The sequence below is a fragment of the Mustelus asterias genome, chromosome 12, assembly GCF_964213995.1.
Source record: "Mustelus asterias chromosome 12, sMusAst1.hap1.1, whole genome shotgun sequence".
Lineage (NCBI taxonomy): Eukaryota > Metazoa > Chordata > Chondrichthyes > Carcharhiniformes > Triakidae > Mustelus > Mustelus asterias.
This window is the reverse complement of record NC_135812.1, coordinates 23,852,090-23,873,413: the sequence shown is the minus strand read 5'-3', so window position 1 is coordinate 23,873,413 and position 21,324 is coordinate 23,852,090. Positions and strand designations below refer to the sequence as shown.

The following is a 21,324-nucleotide window of genomic DNA, read 5'->3' as shown; positions in this document are numbered from 1 at the left end:
TCCCCTAGTCGCCACACTCCGGCACCTGTTAGGGTACACTGCGGGAGAGTTCAGCATGACCAATGCACCTAACCTGCACATCTTTCACACGGTGAGAGGAAATCGGAGCACCCGGAGGAAACCCACGTAGACACAGGGAGAACGTGCAGACTCCGCACAGACAGTGACCCGAGCCAGAAATCAAACCTGAATCCGTGGCGCTGTGAGGCAGCAGTGCTAACCAATAGCCCATTATGCACCGCACCTATATTACCTCTTCAAATTCATTAGGCAGAGCGCAGAACCAGATGTTGATTCATTATTGCTCATTTTGCATTACAGCTCAAGAAACGTTTCTGCTCCACAGTGACAGTGACACGAGGAATATACGCACGTCAGTTTCAGTAAAAGGAGAGAAATACATAACTTCAAGGCTGCAATCTCATTTTGGACGCAATCTAAATAAACGTTGGACATGAAACTCACTGAACCTCTCTCTGCCTTGAAAGAGCCAATATTATCTCTTTTATTTATTCTTTCAGATGTTTCCATCAAAGATGTGTTGCATGGGGTTTTAAGGACCCCAGTAACTCAAATTTGGCAATTTTAAAATAAAATTGTACAGTGCGCGTTTTGGGTTTAAAATGATCAAATCAACTGATAACTACAAATTAAGGGCAGAACCTGTAAAAATGCCTTTAAACACAGCATTGCCCAGGATAACTCCAAGTAGGCAACCTGTTACAAGTCCTCTTGTACATTATGACCAGTTGCTAGGTGATGCGAAGGCGCTAAGAGCAATTCATCCACTAATCTTCCCTCTCGTTCATGTTTTAATCAGGAAACACGCAAAATTTTGTTTGCGACTCTGTCCGAGTGGCACAGTCAGGCTGGAAATGTATTCTGGGTGCAAACACCCCAGCACACTGCCCCCACTGCATTGTAATTGAAATTCTACAAAGCAGAGCACTTTTTTTGCACTGCTCAAAGTGACACATAGGTAAGGACACTGTTAAACTAAAAAAAAGCCCAGCAATTTCTGCAGGAGTTCTTCTGACTTCCTGGGCAGCGCAGTGGTTAGCACTGCTTCCTCACAGCGTCAGGAGTGGCAGAAAATCAGCAACGGACAAGAGGCTAGAATTGGAGGGTCATGGAAATCTCAAAGAGATGGTGGGGTGACTAAGGAATGGAGGGATTGAAAACAAGCTTAGGGATTGACTCAACTTCAGATAATCGCCAGGGATAGGGAAGGATTTGGTGGCCATGGAACAGCGATGTGTGGTGGGATCCAAAGGCAATGACTTTGGTCTCCCCAGTATTCACTTGGAGGTATTTTCTGCTCATTCAATATTGGATACTGGACAGGCAGGGTTCGACTCCTGGCTTGGGTCACTGTCTGTGCGGAGTCTGCACATTCTCCCTGTGTCTGCATGGATTTCCTCCGGGTGATCCGGTTTCCTTCCAAAAGACGTGCTGGTTAGATGCATTGGCCATGCTAAATTCGCCCTCAGTGTACCTGAATGGGCGCTGGATTGGGATTTTCACAGTAACTTCATTGCAGTGTTAATGTAAGCCCACTTGCGACATTAATAAATAAACGAAACGTTGATGGGAAATTAGGAAAAGCTTGGGGAAATAATACAAACAACAGAATATATGGTTCCTCGGTGGTGGTGAGGGTGAAAGGTTTGTGCTGATTTTCCACCATAAGTTAAACAACAACAATTTGCATTTATGTAACACGTCAGCAAAGGACTCACAAGGAGCTTAACAAAAGTTTGAATATAAACATGTGTGACACTGAGCCACAGGAGGAAATATCAGCACAGGTGACCAGAGTCCTAAGCCGGATTTCTCTGGCTGTGCATGCCAGCCGATTCTTCTGGTCCCGCCAACGGTGCACCTCCCCTCGCCCCCCCCCCCCCCCCCCCCCCCCCGCCCTCCACCCTCCCCACTCCCCAACTGTGGGTTTCCCAATGGCATGGGGTGCAGTCAATAGAAAATCCCATCGACAGCGATGGTACCAAAAGATCCCGCAACCGATGAACAGCATACCGCCTTCCGCCACAGAAAACATGCTGCGGAGAGGACAGGGAACACCCCCCTCACCCTGTTTCGGCAGAGCGATGGGTTTTATATCTTCAAGCAGTTGAGAGTTAGAGGGGTTTAGGGCAGGAATTCCAGAACATTGGATTTTGACAGCTGTAAACAAGGCCAGCAGTGGTGGAGTGGCAGAAAATCAGCACCGGACAAGAGGCTAGAATTGGAGGGTCATGGAAATCTCAAAGAGATGGTGGGGTGACTAAGGAATGGAGGGATTGAAAACAAGCTTAGGGATTGACTCAACTTCAGATAATCGCCAGGGATAGGGAAGGATTTGGTGGCCGTGGAACAGCGATGTGTGGTGGGATCCAAAGGCAATGACTTTGGTCTCCCCAATATTCGCTTGGAGGTATTTTCTGCCCATTCAATATTGGATACTGGGCAGGCAGTGTGAGACAGCAAGGGGTCAAGAGGGATGCTGATAAGATAGAGACAAGGCGGGATTTTATGACCTCGATCGGGCGAGGCTCTTAAAATCCCGACCGAGGCCAAAAGGGAATTCCGTTCTGCAAGCCTCGCCCGCCCCGATTCCAGGGCGAGCAGGCTAGTAAAATTCCGGCCATAGTGTACAACTGGAAACTGATGCTTATGGATTTTTTTACCAAGGGGTAGCCTGTAAATGGGTACATTCCATTTCTCTTCCCACACCGAGTGATGCACTAAGGCAGATTTGTCTGTTTCCATAGCTACTGATTCCTGGAACACATCACTAGACTTTTGCCAGGGGCTTATAGCTTGAGGGGCATCACTCCACATCAAGCATGGCTGACCAGGAGTCTCTCCCGCTCTTACTGCCAGCCACAGGTATGTTTGGCAGGATTTGCAGGCTGACATACACACTGTTTGACCCCGTTATACAGTCAACCTTCCTTGGCCAAATCCTGGGGTGAGACTCGAACCATGAGCTTCTGGCTCAGAGGCAAGGACGCTACACACTGTGCCACAGGACCTCCTAATTGAGAACATGGGAGAAGGTTAATCCTTGGGAAACTCCAGACGTAACAATAATGAATGAGAAGAGAGGCCAGCACAGGTGATTCTCTGCTAGAAATTGATAGATAAGAATAAATCAAGGAAAGTGCAGCTCTACCCAACCGGCTGACAGAAGAGAGGCTTGGAGGAGGATGATGTGGTCAGGTATGTTGAAGGCTAGAAATAGTTTGAGAAGATACGTGGAAGTATAGTTCGGCATGCTCCCAGTCACATAGAATGTTACTAGTTACTTTGCTAAGAGCCATTTCAATACAGAGATCTGTTGTTTGTATTGAATACAGGAGTTGGGACATCTTGTTGAAGTTTTACAAGACATTGATAAGGTCACCCTTGGAATACTGTGTACAGTTCTGGTCACCCTATTATAGAAAGGATATAATTAAACTAGAAAGAGTGCAGAAATGATTTACCAGGATGCTACCGGAACTTGGTGGTTTGAGTTATAAGGAGAGGCTGGACAGACTGGGACTTTTTTCTCTGGAGTGTAGAAGGCTGAGTGGTGATCTTATAGAGGTCTATAAAATAATGAGAGGCATAGGTCAGCTAGATAGTCAATATCTTTTCCCAAAGAGAGGGGAGTCTAAAAGTAGAGGGCATACGTTTAATACTGCAATGAAGTTACTGTGAAAATCCCCTAGTCCAGAGGGGCAAATGTTTCACACAGAGAGTGGTAAGTGTCTGGAACAAGCTGCCAGAGGTAGTAGCAGAGGCGGGTACAATTTTGTCTTTTAAAAAGCATTTAGACAGTTACATGGATAAGATGGGTACAGAGGGAAATTGGCCAAATGCGGGCAATTGGGACTAGCTTAGGGGTTTAAAAAAAGAGGGCGGCATGGACAAGTTGGGCTGAAGGGCCTGTTTCCATGCTGTAAACCTCTATGACACCAGCTTTCAACTTGGATCTTAGAAGCAGTACTCAATTTTGAAGCAACTTCTCCCATCTCTTGGTCTCCCCCACTTTCCCAAGCAACGCCTGCCCTCAACTAAGAATTGAAGTCATAGAAACATAGAATCCCAATAGTGCAGAAGGAGGCCATTCAGCCCATCAAACCAGCACCAACAACAATCCCTATCCCCATAACCCGACATATTTACCTTGCTGATCCCTCTGATACTAAGGGGCAATTTATCATGGCCAATCCACTTAACCTACACATCTTTGGACTGTGGGAGGAAACCGGAGCACCCGGAGGAAACCCATGCAGACACAGGGAGAATGTGCAAACTCCACACAGACAGTAATCCGAGGCCAGAATTGAACACGGATCTCTGGTGCTGTGAGGCAGCAGTGCTAACCACTGCGCCACCGTGCTGCCCTAACAAATAAAGTTTATTTATTAGTGTCACAAGTAGGTATACATTAACACTGCAATGAAGTTACTGTGAAAATCCCATAGTCGCCACACTCCAGCGCCTGTTCGAGTACACTGAGGGAGAATTTAGCATGGCCAATGCACCTAATCTGCATGTCTTTCAGAGTGTGGGAAAAAACTGGAGCACCTGGAGGAAACCCACGCAGACACGGGGAGAACGAACAGACTCCACACAGACAGTGACCCAAGCCAGGAATCGAACCGGGGTCCCTGGTGCTGTGAGGAAGCAGTGCTAACCACTGTGCCACCGTGCCACACTATCTGTGTTTGGTATGAAGAGAAAGGAACTGAAGCATGTGATTCATCAATCACATCTATCCCGATTGCCGTGAACTGGATCCCACCCGATTACCTCAAAATAATAATCCTCACTCCTGAAGTCCTGTATTTGACAAGGATGAAAGAGACTGATGTTATTCCATGTCTGTTTTGAGGTAGGCCCCGTTTCTGTTGCCTACCTGACAAACAACTTGGTTTTTCATTTCTACTTTAGATATGCAATGAAACATTTCTTTGAAAGGAACACCAGAAGAGGAATTCACCAATTCCCCACTCGCAATGTGGGACTGCACTCAAGAGAGCGTAGGCTGCAAAATCAGCCACTAACCTCGCAGCCCAACTCCAATCCACATTTCCTTCACACTGAGCTCCCTGCACAGGGCATGGGTCTGTTAACTTTACCCTTACACTGGAAATCTGCTTTTGGAACGTCACGAGAGTTAGGACCTTTCTACAGAATTAAACATTGATTCGCGACTTTAACTCTGACAGTCATCTGGCTCGTGAACTTCCTCCAAAATTATCTTCAAGCTGTGAATTAATTAATCAACGAATGAATTATGAATGTTTCATTCGAAATATTTAGTTTTATGCCGTTGGTGGTGTACAATTATTTGACTCAATGGGCAGCATCGTCTCAGTGTTGTGGAGCAGTTTAGGTGTTGAGGGAACTTGAGAGTTTTAAAGTTTATTTATTCGTGTCACAAGTAGGCTTATATTATCACTGCAATGAAGTTACTGTGAAAATCCCCTAGTCGCCACACTCCGGTGCCTGTTCGGATACACTGAGGGAGAATTTATCATGGCCAATGCACCAAAGCACGTCTTTCAGAATGTGGAAGGAAACCGGAGCACCCGAAGGAAACCCACGCAGTCACAGGGATATCGTGCAGACTCCACGCAGACAGTGACCCAAACCGGGAATCGAACCCAGGTCCCTAGCGTTGTGAGTCAGCAATGCTGACCACTGTGCCACCATTGGTGCACTGGATCTTCTACCTGACACTTACCTGGCTCCAAGCCTGGCAGCAGAGACCAGCTAATTATAAGAAACTAAGTGCCCACTTAGAGGCAAATTGTTCAATCTCCACGATCTTACTGGCAGCAAATGGGCCTCCAGTGATGCCATTGCACAACAGGAGCCTAGAAGCAGCCTCTCAGTGACAGGCTTGGGGAGGGGTGCGGGAAATCCTCCATTCATTCGCACCTCACACTGAGAAGGTGCCAGAGGGTTACAACCCAAAGCCACAAGACATCCGGTGGGCCCTCTACCATGATGACCTGGCAGCTGTGGCCATATTCTCTTGAAAATGCCCATCTTGAGGCACCATCACAGTCTCCCTCCATCTTGACAGCATCCACTTTTCCCTGTGGGGCTGTTGGCTGCCCAGAACCTCAGGTGTTCCCATTGGTCCACCTGCCTGCATAACCCGCCCTCCAGTAAGATTTTGCAGGTAAGGTGGCTCTCGAAAATGAACCCAAAAATGGTTCCGACCTCGATTTTAAAAATTCAGGTGATAAGATTTCCACCCAATCTTGTTGTTGGGCTATCAGCAAGAACTAATGCTCAGAATGTGCAATTTTAAAACAATTTCTGTTTCGGCTGTGAGGGGAAAAAAAGCATCCAGCAGCAGGTTTTGTCCTTAGCATCACAGAATCCCTACAGTGCAGAAGGAGGCCATTTGGCCCATTGAGCCTGCACTGACCACAATCCCACCCAGGCTCGATCTCCGTAACCCATATATTTACCCTGTTAATCCCCCTGACACTCACCTTAACATGGTCAATCAATCTAACCTACACACCATTGGACTCTGGGAGAAAACCAGAGCACTCGGAGGAAACCCACGCAGACACGGGGAGAATGTGCAAACGCCACATAGACAATCACCCGAGGCCGGAATTGAACCCTGGTCCCTGGCACTGTGAGGCAGCAGTGCTAACCACTGTGCCACCACGCTGCCCTTCCAAACAACTGGCTTCGTGAGAGTGCTGTAAGCTGTTACATAGATGTCACTGGTGGCATTGCATGGAAGGAAGAACCAGTGCACTGGAATACACCAGCCTAATAATAAACATTGGTGCGTGATCAAATTCTGTTTGGGGGTACATGGTGAATTATTGATGGGTTACTTTACCAAACTTGCATAAATCAAGTTACATAGTAGCAGTTGAAAGGAATAAAGGGAGGCAGTGGACTTAAGCGACCACAATGGGGCCAGGAGCAGGGGGTGGGGGGGAGCAGCTGAAGCAGGCTTGGGGGAGGAGCAGATCTCCTAGTGCAGCCTTAGCAGGAGCAGGCTTGGGTAAGAGCAGTTGGAGTGGAATCAAGTCGGAGAAATTGAAGTGCATCAGGGAGACAAATCATTTAACCGTGTCAATCATTACTGAAGCATGGACTAGAAGATTGGATGGCTTCCAACTAAGATCAAATTGGGTTCAGTCCAAGAGCTGGAGTAGAGGCTTCGCAAGGGCCTGCAGGCTCCATCATATTGCACATGTTGCATCCAATACACAGAGTAAAACTCTGTAACTAAGGCAAAAGGAGGTATCACTCTTCAGATATCCTTGCATTAGAATGCATTCAGTAGTTTTAAAGAAGGGCTAAAAATGTTCAGACTGCTGTAACTAATAGCCATTTACTCATGTAAAAGTCCCATTTTTGAGACCAAATTTTCTCGGTCAACTTTTACATGAATAATGTCTTTCAGACATTGTGTGCTTGATTTGGGCTCAAAAGGACCCATCGCAATAGAATAAGCAGAAAAATGAATAACACTAAAGAATTCATATTAATGCACCAACATTTAAAGAACAAAGAACAAAGAAAATTACAGCAGAGGAACAGGCCCTTTGGCCCTCCAAGCCTGCACCGACCAGGCTGCCCGACTGATCTAAAACCCCCTACCCTTCCGGGAACCATATCTCTCTGTTCCCATCCAATTCATGTATTTGTCCAGGCGCCCCTTAAAAGTCACTATCGTATCTGCTTCCACTATCTCCCCCAGCAGCAAATTCCAGACACCCACTACCCTCTGTGTAAAAAACTTGCCTTGTACATCTCCTTTAAACCTTGCCCCTCACACCTTAAACCTACCCCCCCATAGTAATTGACTCTTCCACCCTGGAAAAAAGCTTCTGACTATCCACTCTGCCCATGCCCCTCATCATCTTGTAGACTTCTATCAGGTCACCCCTCAACCTCCGTCGCTCCAGTGAGAACAAATCAAGTTTCTCCAACCTCTCCTCATAGTTAATGCCCTCCATACCAGGCAACATCCTGGTAAACTTTTCTCTACCCTCTGCCAAGCCTCCACATCCTTCTGGTAGTGTGGCGACCAGAATTGAACACTATATTCCAATTGCGGCCTAACTAAGGTTCTATATAACTGCAACATGACTTGCCTACTTTTAAACTCAATGCCCCAGCCAAAAAAGACAAGCATGCCGTATGCCTTCTTGACTACCTTCTCCACCTACATTGCCACTTTCAGTCACCTTTGTACCTGTACACCCAGATCCCTCTGCCTATCAATACTTTTAAGGGTTCTGCCATTTACTTATATTTCCTATCTGTATTAGACCTTCCAAAATGCATTACCTCACATTTGTCCAGATTAAACTCCATCTGTCATCTCTCCGCCCAAGTCTCCAACTGATCTATATCCTGCTGTATCCTCTGATGGTCCTTGTCACTATCCGCAAATCCACCAACCTTTGGGTCGTCCGCAATCTTTGTTTTACAACATGCAAAACTGTATTCGTGTCATCCAATTCCATAGAAATATATACCAGAATGAATTAATGATAGCACTTCACTTTGAAATCCTTCAGAGAAAAAAACTTTGATCTAAACTTGAATAATTTGTCCCAATGACCTGGTTTTATAACATCTGTGCCAATCATTACTGAAGCATCGGCTAGAAGGTTCTTCATCTTTAATCAGCAGTTGTACCAGTAACTTCAGCATCATCTTTCTACAAATAATCATCCTCTATGTCATCATGCACATTCGATATTCCACCTTTTAGAAATGATGTTTTGGCAATACTGGGATCAACTATCTGTTACCCATTGGCACATTGTTGTTCATGAGGGTGTTTGCATCTTTCCACCTTTAGTGAATCTCTTTTCACCTTACTACATCCAATTGTTCCACATCTTTCAGATACTGCCCCTGAAAAATTTATTTATGCACACATCCATGGGCTGAACAACCCTCAAGACCACCCGGAATAACTACCACATCATAGAATCCCTATAGTGCAGAAAGAGGCCATTCAGCTCATCGAGTCTGCACCCACCACAATCCCACCAAAGCTCTATTCCCGTAACCCCACATATTTTCCGTGTTAATGTCCTGACACTAGGGTCAATTTAGTATGACCAATCAACCTAATCTGCACATCTTTGGACTGGGGAGGAAACCGGAGCACCCGGAGGAAACCCATGCAGACACAGGGAGAACGTGCAGACTCCACACAGACAGTGACCCAAGGCCAGAATTGAACCTGGGTCCCTGGTGCTGTGAGGCAGCAGTGCTAACCACTGTGCCACCATGCTGTCCCACATCAGTGCTGGTAGATCTCACATCAGGGATTTATATCATCGACAAAGTGGGGTTTGAACATGTTCCAGATGAACAAACTTTTTTCCTTGTGTAGTCTCAAATTCCACAATTCTTTGATCCACTTCTTGCACCCACCTACATCCATGCAGCCTGTTCTCTGAACATGGATGACAATGCCTCTCTGAAATTTCTCTTTGAGGAGAGCTTTGTGCTTGAATATCATCATCAGTTTTAGTTCGGTGCCACTCACCATACAAGATGGAAGCAGCTGTGAACCACGCCATCTCATGGTCAGTCCTCTTTACAAGGATGGTTTCCTCACCAGTCTTGGTAATGGTCTTGTTTGCTGACATCTTGGAGTTCATCAGTGTTTCATCCATTTTTTCAATCGATCCGCACTCTTCTCTCAATGTCGCAATGATGATAGAGTGAATTTAATGAGTTTAATGTTGAGTTTGGATGGTGGATGCTGTGAAACTTTTATTTTCTGATAGAGTACTAAATCTCCCCTTTTCATGAATCGTGTGTATCACCAGGTACTGCCTTGAATTCTGGGGCAAAATCTTTCTTCACTTCTGTGAGGGCAGAGAATCAGATGGCCCTGTGGGTGATAATATGACCATTTTGCTGATGCTCATTAACCCATTCTTCCACTTCTTTCCACCAGCTAAAATTGAACTGCAATTATTCTGCCTACAAGGTGTCATGATCGATCATTTGGTACACACTTGTCTTGTCAATTGGCTGGAGGACTGCCACTAGGATTGGCGGAGTGAAAACCTAAAGGCTCCCACATGTGTTGTTAGATTAATGAACCATAGCGATTACTGGTAAGTAATTATCATCACAATGTGGTTTGATCCCTGAAAAAACTAAGGATGATTTTTCCACAAGCTACATGAAAGTCTACTTTTTTTTTGTTAAAAGTCATGGGGTTGAATTTTACGCAAGATCAATCTTTACAGAATTACCATCAGTCATTCAAAAATAGAGAAAATTAAATGTTTGCCTCCTGTCCCAATTTTAAATGATAATTCACCAGTATAAGAAAATTTACAAAACTTCTAATTTTGTTACTTGGTATGATGATATTAGTGCAATTGATATAGATACTTTCTTTTTATGTTTAAGGGAAATGTTTAAAAATTCAGCTTTATTCTACAGGCAATCGGTAAGTCTGACAAGAATGCAACTCAGATGCTGGGAGAGCAGGATAATTATTAGTTTTAGCCATGGATTGTTTACTTTTAATTGAGCGAATGGATTTTTGTTTAGAAACGGAGATTTCTCGTGAGGTTTTTGATTAGGTTGGTTGAAAGGGTCATGAGTTATCTATCAGGTGCTGAAGTGGTAATGGGAGGAACTAGGTATGTAGCAGGGGGAAAAAAACTTGGCAGTTGCAATTCTAGCTGAGATCTGGCTGAAGTCAGAGGCATTTGCAAGCTTTCCTGAGAACTCTCTCCCTCTCCACAAAATCGCTCTGAAAGCTTCAAGACTGTTAACACAATTTATAGCAAGTATGTTTGAGTTTGCCGTCTCTATTTATTTGGAAGTGTTTTTGATCTATGAATGAATGGGGCTTATTTAGAACTGGAACAGTCATGAACTAGAAACTAAAGTTATTTTCTTTCATTTTTAAATATTGTTCAACTGTTAATGGTTAAGTTGATTCATTTGTTGGAGCTATATTTAAACAGTGTTATTAAATAAAAATTGTTTTGCTATAAAAAATCCATACTTAGTGGAATTAATCCTGGAGAAAAACATCTTTTTCTCACATTTATGGCAAAATAGAAAATTTGATGGCCTCTAGTCTGGCTTCATACTATACCTTGGGGTTCTGGTCCACTTAGTACCCTAACACTTAGAATGAGAAAAAAACAACAGCTCATTGAATTTGAAAGTTCACATGCCAAATGTACTTCATGCTTCATGGCACAAAGGTATGAGAGACCTTTGGTTGACGCTGTGTGATTTTGAGGAAATCCATCAGTTAAGCTCCTGATTGTTGCCATTCTTTCCCAGGCCACTTATTCAGGAGTACTAGGACATTCCAAATTAGGAGCGAGAAAAATTGACATCATTTGTCAAATCCTCGCAGCAATTCTGTCAACCAGCAATGCAGCCCAATCAGAATCATTCATGGAGAAATGTAGTTCAGGTTACTGTATTCCTCCAGCTGACAGCTGCAACATCTTCCTTGTGGGGGAAAGACATCATGTACAGCAGGACAAAAAGCCCTGGGAAACAAGATACCAGTTTAACTCACATAAATGTGTAATCATCAGCAATGAAGGCAAACCAAGCAGGACAAGAGCAAGCTGAAAACTATTTTTTTCCTCCTGTTGTATAAATTCAGGATCATCAAAGAATTTCCTTTAGGGTGGAGTGGGGAAGTAGATTAACAATTCTTCTCTTCCTTTTTCCAGATCTCAGGGACGGCACAGTGGCACAGTGGTTATCACTGCTGCCTCACAGGGCCAGGGACCCGGGTTCGATTCCAGCCTTGGGTAACTGTCCATGTGAATTTGCATGTTCTCCCCATGTCTGTGTGGGTTTCCTCCGAGTGCTCCGGTTTCCTCCCACAGTCCGAAAAACGTGCTGGTTAGGTGCATTGGCCATGCTAAATTCTCCCTCAGTATACCCAACAGGTGCCAGAGTGTGGTGACTAGGGGATTTTCACAGCAACTTCATTGCAGTGTTAATTTAAGCCTACTTGTGACACTAACAAATAAACTGTAAACTTTAGCTGCATTATGATATAATCAGAAGTCAGAACTTTCTCAACATATGCAAGCAAATGGGTAGTTTTTTTATCTGATTAGCATCAGACAGAGGGGGTTCCAACACTGATCAGAAATTTTGGCCCAATGTTTGTGTGAAACATACCCCAACTTCAGGCAGAACAGACTTTGCCAAGCAGTAGTCAAGGAATTATTGCACATACAATGATGAAAAAAATATTGGCAAATTCATCTGACCATTTTCGTAACAAATGCACAAAAAGATTAAAGTACACATGGGTATCCTTTACAAATGTGTGTTGTAATCACATACACAATGACAGTGACCATTGCTTACTTTTTATTCACTAACGAATAATACAATTTGCCACTTCTGAATTCCTAGCTAACATAATGAACAACATGTCCCTATATCCTACAGGCCAACATGCCAAGGAATCTTTAAAGGATAGACTTGCAGGCCACGAAGATACAAACAAACAAAAGTTTTATTGGTCAAAAATTTGGGAAAATATTTCAAAATATATATCCCCCATCCATATTTTGAAATATTTTCCCAAATCTTTGACTGTCAGGTTTTTAGTTCCTGCGATTATAATTTTGGCATTATCTTCCAAAGGAAATTCCTCTAATTCTGTGCAATGTTCAGATGAAAACAGGATGAAAGAAAGGATCCAAGGCTGCTCCAGAGGCAGAGTAGCTGCACCCAACATTGCCCATGCAAATCACATTCATAAGTAGGGGCACATCTGCCATGGAATGTGAGAGAAGAGTTGCCAATACAAACTTCTTTTCACTATGGTTGATTTCCCAGATGTAGTAATCTCCTTGAATCTTATTTCCAACCATGTTCCACCACGGGGACAATTCTTCCAAGTTCACCACAGGACTCTGAACATTTGAGCATCAACAATCCAGTTACAGATCACAAATGTATTATACAGGTCACTAATTGCTCACTAGGACATTGTAGTTTAATTACCTTTCCCATAGATAATTAGGCAGCACAAAGAAGATGCTACATTATTTTCAGTTTGCAAGATTCTCCCAAGTCCATCCTCCCCCCCCCAACCAGAGATCCATCTGAGCCCGCCCCCTTCCTCCAGCGGATGCCAGCAGAAGGCCAGGAAGCTGCTGCAGGCTCTCGAAGGACTGCAGGTCGGAAGGATGGTGGAGGGAGACCAGCGATCGAGGTAGGTTGGGGGTGTGCTCTGCCGAGGGAGGCCTGCCTCCCAGGGGGGTCCGATCCCGGGGGGGGGGTCTGCCGCGGGGGCCTGCCTCCCAGGGGGGTCCGATCCCGGGGGGGTGGGGATCTGCCGGGGTGGTTAGCAGGGGGGTCTGCGAAGGATGATCGAGGAGGATGGTGACATCACAAGGGCAGAGAGGGCTTCGGAGGTTCGCCTGCAGAGTAGAAATCCGATTCGGACTTTTATTCGGCAGGTCGCTAAAAGCATGGATGCGGAACGGGCCAGAAGACGGTAAAGTGGGATTTGGTGGTAGAGTTGGGCGTGCGGTTCATTGAGTCAATTTAATGCATTTAAATCGTCGGGCCGCCCGATTCAGGTGCGGGCCGGACCCGCGCCCGAATCGGGTGTCGGCGAAGCCGCAATCTGCTTGGAATCAGGTACAGATCGCGGTATAGGCCCGATGCCCAACTTTACTGCAATTTCGCACCCGAAAACGGGCGCGAAGTTTTGGTAAAATCGGGCCCTTAGTGACCTTGTTTCAACGAGGAACAAACATGGATACACAACACTTTCCTCCCCCTCTACATCAGAGGCTCCAGAAACATGATATACACAAATCAAATATAACATTACCAAACAAAATTCTGAATATGAATAATTAATAAACAGAAGTCAATAAGTTAAGACATTTTGGAAGATGTCAATTCCTGTGTGGTTGTCAATGAATCTCGTGTTGACTGCAACCTCTGGTGTTTTTGTTTGAGTTTGGATGTTTTCCGTGGTTGTCTCAACCGGAGTCAATGTAGGATTTGGGGGTTTACTCGGTGTTGAAGTGTCCTCAGCTGAGGTACTGTCTTCCACAGTTGTTTCTGGTATTGTCAGGTTCTCAGGAATGTCTGGCTCTTCACCTAGCAGTTTGTCGCAGACTCTCGATTGATTGTGTCTCTGGAAAATTAGTTCTAGTTGCTAAAAGTTGATCAATATGTCTTATCCAAATTACATCAACCTGAGTATGTACGGTGTAGGAGATCAGTCCTGTCTGTGCTAAGACAATGATGGTTTAATTCCTTCCCAATACTCCCTGACCTTTCTGAAAAACATAGCATTTAACCCTGTTCTCCTGTTCTATAACCTGACCTTGCTGTTTCCTCTCAACAGTTTCTCTTGTCTTGGGTGGCTTCAGCAAACCAAACGCTGTGTGTAACTAACACTTTATCATGAGTAATGCCGATGAACTTCAGGTTGTTGAATATATTGTATTTCTGTATGTCATGGCTCAGTCATTTAGGTAATAATCCTTGCTCACGAGTTACATTCAGTGAAAATGCTTCATTGTCTGAATAAACCTTTTAGCCAGTCTTTTTGTGGCAGGTTAATAAGGAGCAGATTGGATGTGTTGGGTAATGTTCTCCTTTCGATAATTTGTGAATCTTGCAAAATGAACCATGGCCCATTGTCACAGACAAGTTGTTCAGGATATTCAAATTTCACCCAGTCTTTCTATTGTTCTCTCCGAGGATGTTGTCTTCATAATGGCGACTTCAGGCCATTTCAAGTGTGTGTCCACCAAAATGAAAAACTTTTGTCCTTCAAATGCTCCAGCATAATTCATGTGAACTCTTTGCCATTGTCCTTCTGATCATTCCCATGGGTGCAATGACACTAGTTAGGAACCTCTAATGTAGAGGGGGAGGCAAGTGTTATGTATCCATGTTTGTTCCTAGTTGGAACAAGGTCACTTTAAGAATCTGATCACATGGCGTATTGATGATGTCATCAGGTTTCAAACTTTTGCACAAGCCAAACACATACCCGCCTTCTCCTCAATTTTGCTACCTAGACCTGGCCACCCACAAATAGCTTCTGGCTATCTCCTTCATCCTCACTATCCCACAATGACCTTCATAATGTTGGTTTAGGACATATTTCCTCACAATGGTGGAATGATGGCCCCAAAAGAGACAAACAGCCTGTACAGATAGTTTGAGTCTTCGGTAACAAATAGCTTCAACTCTAGGTTTGTTCTCAGTCTTGCCAAAAAGTACAGTGTCCATAACTTGTGACAGTAGTGGATCATTTCTGGCACACTTTTCAATGATTGAAGTAGAAGTGGTCGAGAGCTTCAAGTTTTTGGGTGTCCAGGTCACCAACAACCTGTCCTGGTCCCTCCATGCGGACGCTATAGTTAAGAAAGCCCACCAATGCCTTTACTTTCTCAGAAGACAAAGGAAATTTGGCATGTCAGCTACAACTCTCATCAACTTTTACAGATACACCATAGAAAACATTCTTTCTGGTTATATCAAAGTTTGGTATGGCTCGTGCTCTGTCCAAGACTGCAAGAAACTACAAAAGGGTCGTGAATGAAGCCCAGTCCATCACACAAACCCGCCTCCCACCCATTGACTGTGTCTACATTTCCCACTGCCTCAGAAAAGCAGCCAGCATAATTAAGACATACTGTCTTCCACCTTCTTCCGTCGGGAAAAAGATACAAAAGTCTGAGGTCACGAACCAACCGATTCAAGGACAGCTTTTTCCCTGCTGACATCAGACTTTTGAATGGACCTACCTCGCACTAAGTTGATCTTTCTCTACACCCTAGCTATGAGTTTGGTAGCGATGATGTGGAGATGCTGGCGTTGGACTGGAGTAGGCACAGTAAGAAGTCTCACAACACCAAGTTAAAGTCCAACTGGTTTATTTGGTATCACGAGCTTTTGGAGCACTGCTCCTTCATCAGGCGACTCACCTGATGAATGAGCAGTGCTCTGAAAGCTCGTGCGACCAAATAAACCTGTTGGACTTTAACCTGGTATTGTGAGACTTCTTAGTGTGCCTAGCTATGACTGTAATGTTACATTCTGCACCCTCTCCTTTCCTTCTCGATGAATGGTATGCTTTGTCTGTATAGCATGCAAGAAATAATACTTTTCACTGTATACTAATACATAGGGCAATAAATCAAATCAAATCGACTTGTGCTGCAGTTACAGGAGTTTATTGACTTCTTTGAAATGGGAAATATTACCATTTGAACTATTCATTGATGACTTGTTAGGTAAATGTAATCCGGAAAGTCCATGGAGATTTGATTGATGATATTTTATTGAGTATGCATGTGCTGACAACAGCAATGCACATATCTGCATCCGACTCGCTGACAGAGATGGAATACCGGTATGCAGCCCGAATATCGTTGTCAGCGATCCATGATCTGTTAGTAAATTTCCTTCCGTCTAGGTATTGGTAAAATGTTTGATCCGGAAAATGATACCTGGAGCTTCTTTTTCTATCTGTGCACAGTTGTTTTCTGTTTTGTTCAAGGATCTTGATGCAAATGCTATTGCCTTTTCTTCACCAGCACTGGCACAGTGGCACAGTGGCACAATGGTTAGCACTGCTACCTCACAGCGCCGGGGACCCGGGTTCGATTCCCAGCTTGGGTCACTGCACGGAGTCTGCATGTTCTGTTCGTGATGCGGAGATACCGGCGTTGGACTGGGGTAAACACAGTAAGAAGTCTAACAACACCAGGTTAAAGTCCAACAGGTTTTGTGGCTTTTGCTACCAAGTAAACCTGTTGGACTTTAACCTGATGTTGTTAGACTTCTTACTGTGTTCTCTTTGTGTCAGCGTGGATTTCCTCTGGGCACTCCGGTTTCCTCCCACAGTCCGAAAGACGTGCTGGTTAGGTGCATTGGCCATGCTAAATTTTCCCTCAGTATACCCGAACAGGCGACTTTGGGATTTTCACAGTAACTTCATCGCAGTGTTAATGTAAGCCTACTTCTAACACAAATAAATAAACTTAAACACGTCACATGAATGGACTCTTAAAGTGACCTTGCTCCAACGAAGAACAAACATGAATACACAACACACATCATCAACACCACTCAAAGCTCACCTTAATTCAGTTATGATTTTCCTCACTCAAAGAAAGGAATTTTTCTCAATTTGTAGGCTGATGAAGATGCAACACATACAAAAGTCAATGAGCTAGTTAGAACAAGAATAAGAAGAAAACACAAAATGAATTAGCGTTTGAATGATCAATACCTTTGCTTCCAATTGTCCTCTTCACTGTTCCAATCTCCAGCCTTTGCCTCGGTTCTTGTTCCTTCACAAAGCTGTTAAACCATCTCCGTCTCAAATGGCCAATTTCGGGATGTCCTGATATCAGCCAACGCGGTCCAAATTTCCTGTTCAGGGCTGGCTCTTCCCACACCCGCATGCTGACTGGCATTTTGGACTTGTACTTCATGCTGTAAATTGTTTCAGGACCGGGGAGAGCTTGGTCCAGGACGGTCGTGGCGGAAGCTGGCACTGCCTGGCTGCTGGACACACCGCGTGGGCCCAGTTGTATGGAAAAGCCTGACCGCTGCAGTAGCAGCAGGCTGCCAGCCATCAGGTAGGCCACAATGAGGAAAACGAACAGTATGGGTGTCCGCCGGAGGAATCTCTGTAGTCTAACAAAGGGTTTGGCCATGCCCTTCGCCCCTAGCTTCCACCTCAGGTGCTGTGAGTCTTTGAGGCTGCGGCAATCATTCCATCCTGCTGAAATTTTCACAAAACCGCATTTTGTTCAACTTGCACTTCCTTCTCTTTGGCAGGCATCAGGTAGCAGCACACATCACCATGTATAGAGGTGTGACTTTTCCAAACACTGAACAAACACTGCTTCTGTATTATAATCCTCTCTTTTCAGATAAGTGTTTAGCCAGTGCATGATGAGGCCTGAACGAAGGATGAATTGGATCCAAAAGCACTTATGAAACCTAACGAGAAAAAAGAAACATTTGAATTTGACCTTATTTCTGTTTTGTTATTCATTTCTCAACAATAATTTAATTTGCAATTAGTTTACATCTTTTATGCATAGCAAAGGGGATGTGGTGGCACAGTTGAATTGTCACTGGACTAGTAATTCAGGGACACTGTATAATGCTCTGGGGACCCTGGTTCGAATCCCATCATGGCAAATGGTGGAATTTGAATTCATAGGATCATTGAATCCCTACAGTGCAGAAAGAGGCCATTAAGCCCACAAAGCTTACAGCGACAACAATCCTACCCAGGCTCTATCCCTGTAACCCCACACATTTACCCTGCTAGTTGCCCTGACACTGAGGGGCAACTTAGCATGGCCAATCAACCTAACCCCTCACATCTTTGGAGTCCAGGGGGGAAACTGGAGCACCTAGATGAAGCCCATGCAGACATGGGGAGAACATGCAGACTCCACACTGACTGTCACTGGAGGTCAGATTTGAACCTGGGTCATTGGCGCTGTGAGGCAGCAGCGCTAACCAGTGTGCCACCGGGCACCATTCGTAATTTACAAAAGGAAATCCTGGAGTTGTGAAAATGGGCAAGGATATCCAATCCCATTCACTTACTCCCAATTGACTTAGTAATCAAATGACAGAAAATTCCAGCTAAAAATTCCAAACAGTCACCTAAGGCCGGAATTAGACTTGGGTCTAATTGGAGTTTCCTTGGTTTAGAATTTTTATTTCCAAATATGAATCAGGTCATATTCAAGGCAGCTTTAAAATGATAGAAACCATTGGAAATACAATCTAAAAGTTCCTACCTCCCCCCATTCCAAATACTTAGGGTTTTATTGGAACAGGGAAATATTCCAATCACGTTTTGTTTAAGTGGTGTTAAGCTGGAATGGCTGTAAAGAATTATGCTACATCTTTTATTAAATGATGAGAGTTAAAAAAGATGTTATCTTCACCGTCCTAAATTTCAAAATGGAGGCAGTTTATGGAAAAGCAGTCATGTGCCAGAATTTTGCCGCCTCACACGTCCTGGAATCGGGGCGGGTGAGGCTTGCAAAAATCTCCGTTGGCCTCAGGCAGAGTTTTACGAGCCTTGCCCGAGCAAGGTCGTAAAGTCCCACCCATAATGTCTCTCTGTTCAGAAACCAATTAAATCAAGGAATAGCTGGGCTCGCCACGTGAAATATTAATATATGTGCCTTGACAGAAAGTGGAAACGATCATGTTATTCTGTCTCAGCAGTTAGGAGAGTCAGAACATTAGCTCTGGTCCTCTCTCCACAGATGCAGAGCTTTTGTTCCACTAAGCAATTGGGAGAAACCAGTTCAGAAGGAAAGCTCCACTGAGGAAAACGCAATCTTTAAAGAAAGCCCTTTAATTATACATTGCCTTTCATAATCTCAGGATATCCCAACCTGTTTTATAGCCAATGGCCAAAATTTTACCGGCACGTCCACCCCGGAATCAGGACGGGCGAGGCTCGCAGAATGGAATTCTCCGTTGGCCTCGGGCGGGATTATATGAGCCTCGCCCGAGCGAGGTCATAAAATAACGGTCCCTGAAGCACTTTTGAATTGTTGTGCAGAAAACACAGGGGTTAATCCGTCAGGAGCAAGCACTGTGATAATCTGTTTTTATCGATTTTAGCCAGATATTGGCCATGATATCAGGAATAACTTCTCTGCTCTATTTCAAATTGGTGCCATGGGATCTTTTACAATCACCTGAGAGAAAGCAGACAGGGCCTCAACTTATTTTAAAGACAATGGGAGGATTTTTTGGTCTCCCCGTGGCATGTTTCTCACTGCAATATGTGGCGCGCCACTTACTGGCAATGGGATCATCTGGTCCTGCCTCTGTCAATAGGATTTCTCATTGATTGCACCCCACGCCACTGGGAAAACCGCAATGGAGATGCGCCATCAGCGGGACCAGAAGATCCCGCCGGTATGAACAGCTGGAAATTTTTGGCTATTGTCTGCAAAAGTAAAGCATTCCCTCAGCACTGTACCGGCCTGCCCAGTCTCTGGAGTAGGACTTGAAGCCCCAACCTTCTGACACAGGAGCAAGAGCGATACCACTGAGCCATGACTGTCATTCATTTGGTATCATATTTATACAATATATATGTATGAATACTATTCAAATGAAAGGTAATTGACTTGAAATGTTGGCCAGAATTTTCCGGCCTGCTGTGGGAGGATGGGGTGGGCCAGTCAATGGTTAATCAATTTTTGGAGGGAGCGGATGATCCCGGCAGCAGATGGGGTCGAAAAATCCTGGCCAGCTGCTGGGATTTTCCGGTCCCGCTGCAGCGAATGGAGATTTGGCTGAGCACCAAATTCTCCATTGTTGCTGGCAGCGATGGCAGGGTGTGAATGGCCAGAGAATTCAGGCCGCTGTTTCTCTATCCTCACATGTCACCTGACTTGTTGAGTGCTTCCAGCATTAAATTCAGACATCCAGCCTCCATACTATTTAGCTTTTTTCAAACTTTGATACATCAGATCACAAGATTTGAAATTTGTTAAGCTTTTCAATAGCCTTGTTCATTTGAACAGAAATAAGAGTCTCGTTGATTGAGTCACAGCTGTGGTTCCTGAGCTTTAGTTCTGCACAAGTTCTATATGTGAATTCAAATTTATGCTATTACATCTTACCTAGAGATCTGCCAAGAGATTACCTTGATGGCAACACTGAAAACTTCTATTACTCATCAGGCCTTCATCTCCACTTGCTTGTATCCATGTGAGGATCTAAACATGCATCTCGTTATGGCTGTGAGTCAAATATTCTCAACATTCTGGGGTAGTTCATCTCTGGGCAGCATGGTGGCTCAGCTGTTAGCACTGCTGCCTCACAGCACCAGGGACCCAAGTCTAATTCTGGCCTTAGGTGACTGTTTAGAGTTTGCATGTTCTCCCCGTGTATCTGCATGGGTTTCCTCCCACAATCCAAAGATGTGCAGGTGGATTGGCCGTGCTAAATTGCCCCTTATTGTCTAAAGATGTGTAGGTTTGATAGATCGCCAATGTGTGCGGTTACAGGGATAGGGCGGGGGAGAAGGCTTAGGTAAGATACGCTGTCAGAGGGTTGGTACAGACTTGATGGGCTGAATGGTCTCTTCTGCACTGTAGGAATTCGATGATTCTATGATCCCAGCTGCACTTCTGCTTCTTCTATCACAACCTGGAGACAGATTTTCGTAATGAGAGCAGGGTTAGAACCAAGGGTGACCGCAAATGTCACAAAGATCCCTACAGACAAACTGAAAAGGTGACTTATTCTCTCCCTTTCAAATGT

General features: G+C 44.6%; 1 protein-coding gene across 1 annotated transcript in view; it reads right to left on the bottom strand.

Annotated features, from left to right (window-relative positions):
- Positions 1-17,720, bottom strand: part of wscd1a (WSC domain containing 1a) — a 98,760-nt gene extending 81,040 nt beyond the window's left edge. Inside the window, exon 1 of the mRNA XM_078225940.1 lies at positions 17,291-17,720. Coding sequence (XP_078082066.1) covers positions 17,291-17,720 — 430 coding nt within the window. The remainder of the gene's footprint in view (positions 1-17,290) is intronic.
- Between the last annotated feature and the right edge of the window lie 3,604 nt (positions 17,721-21,324).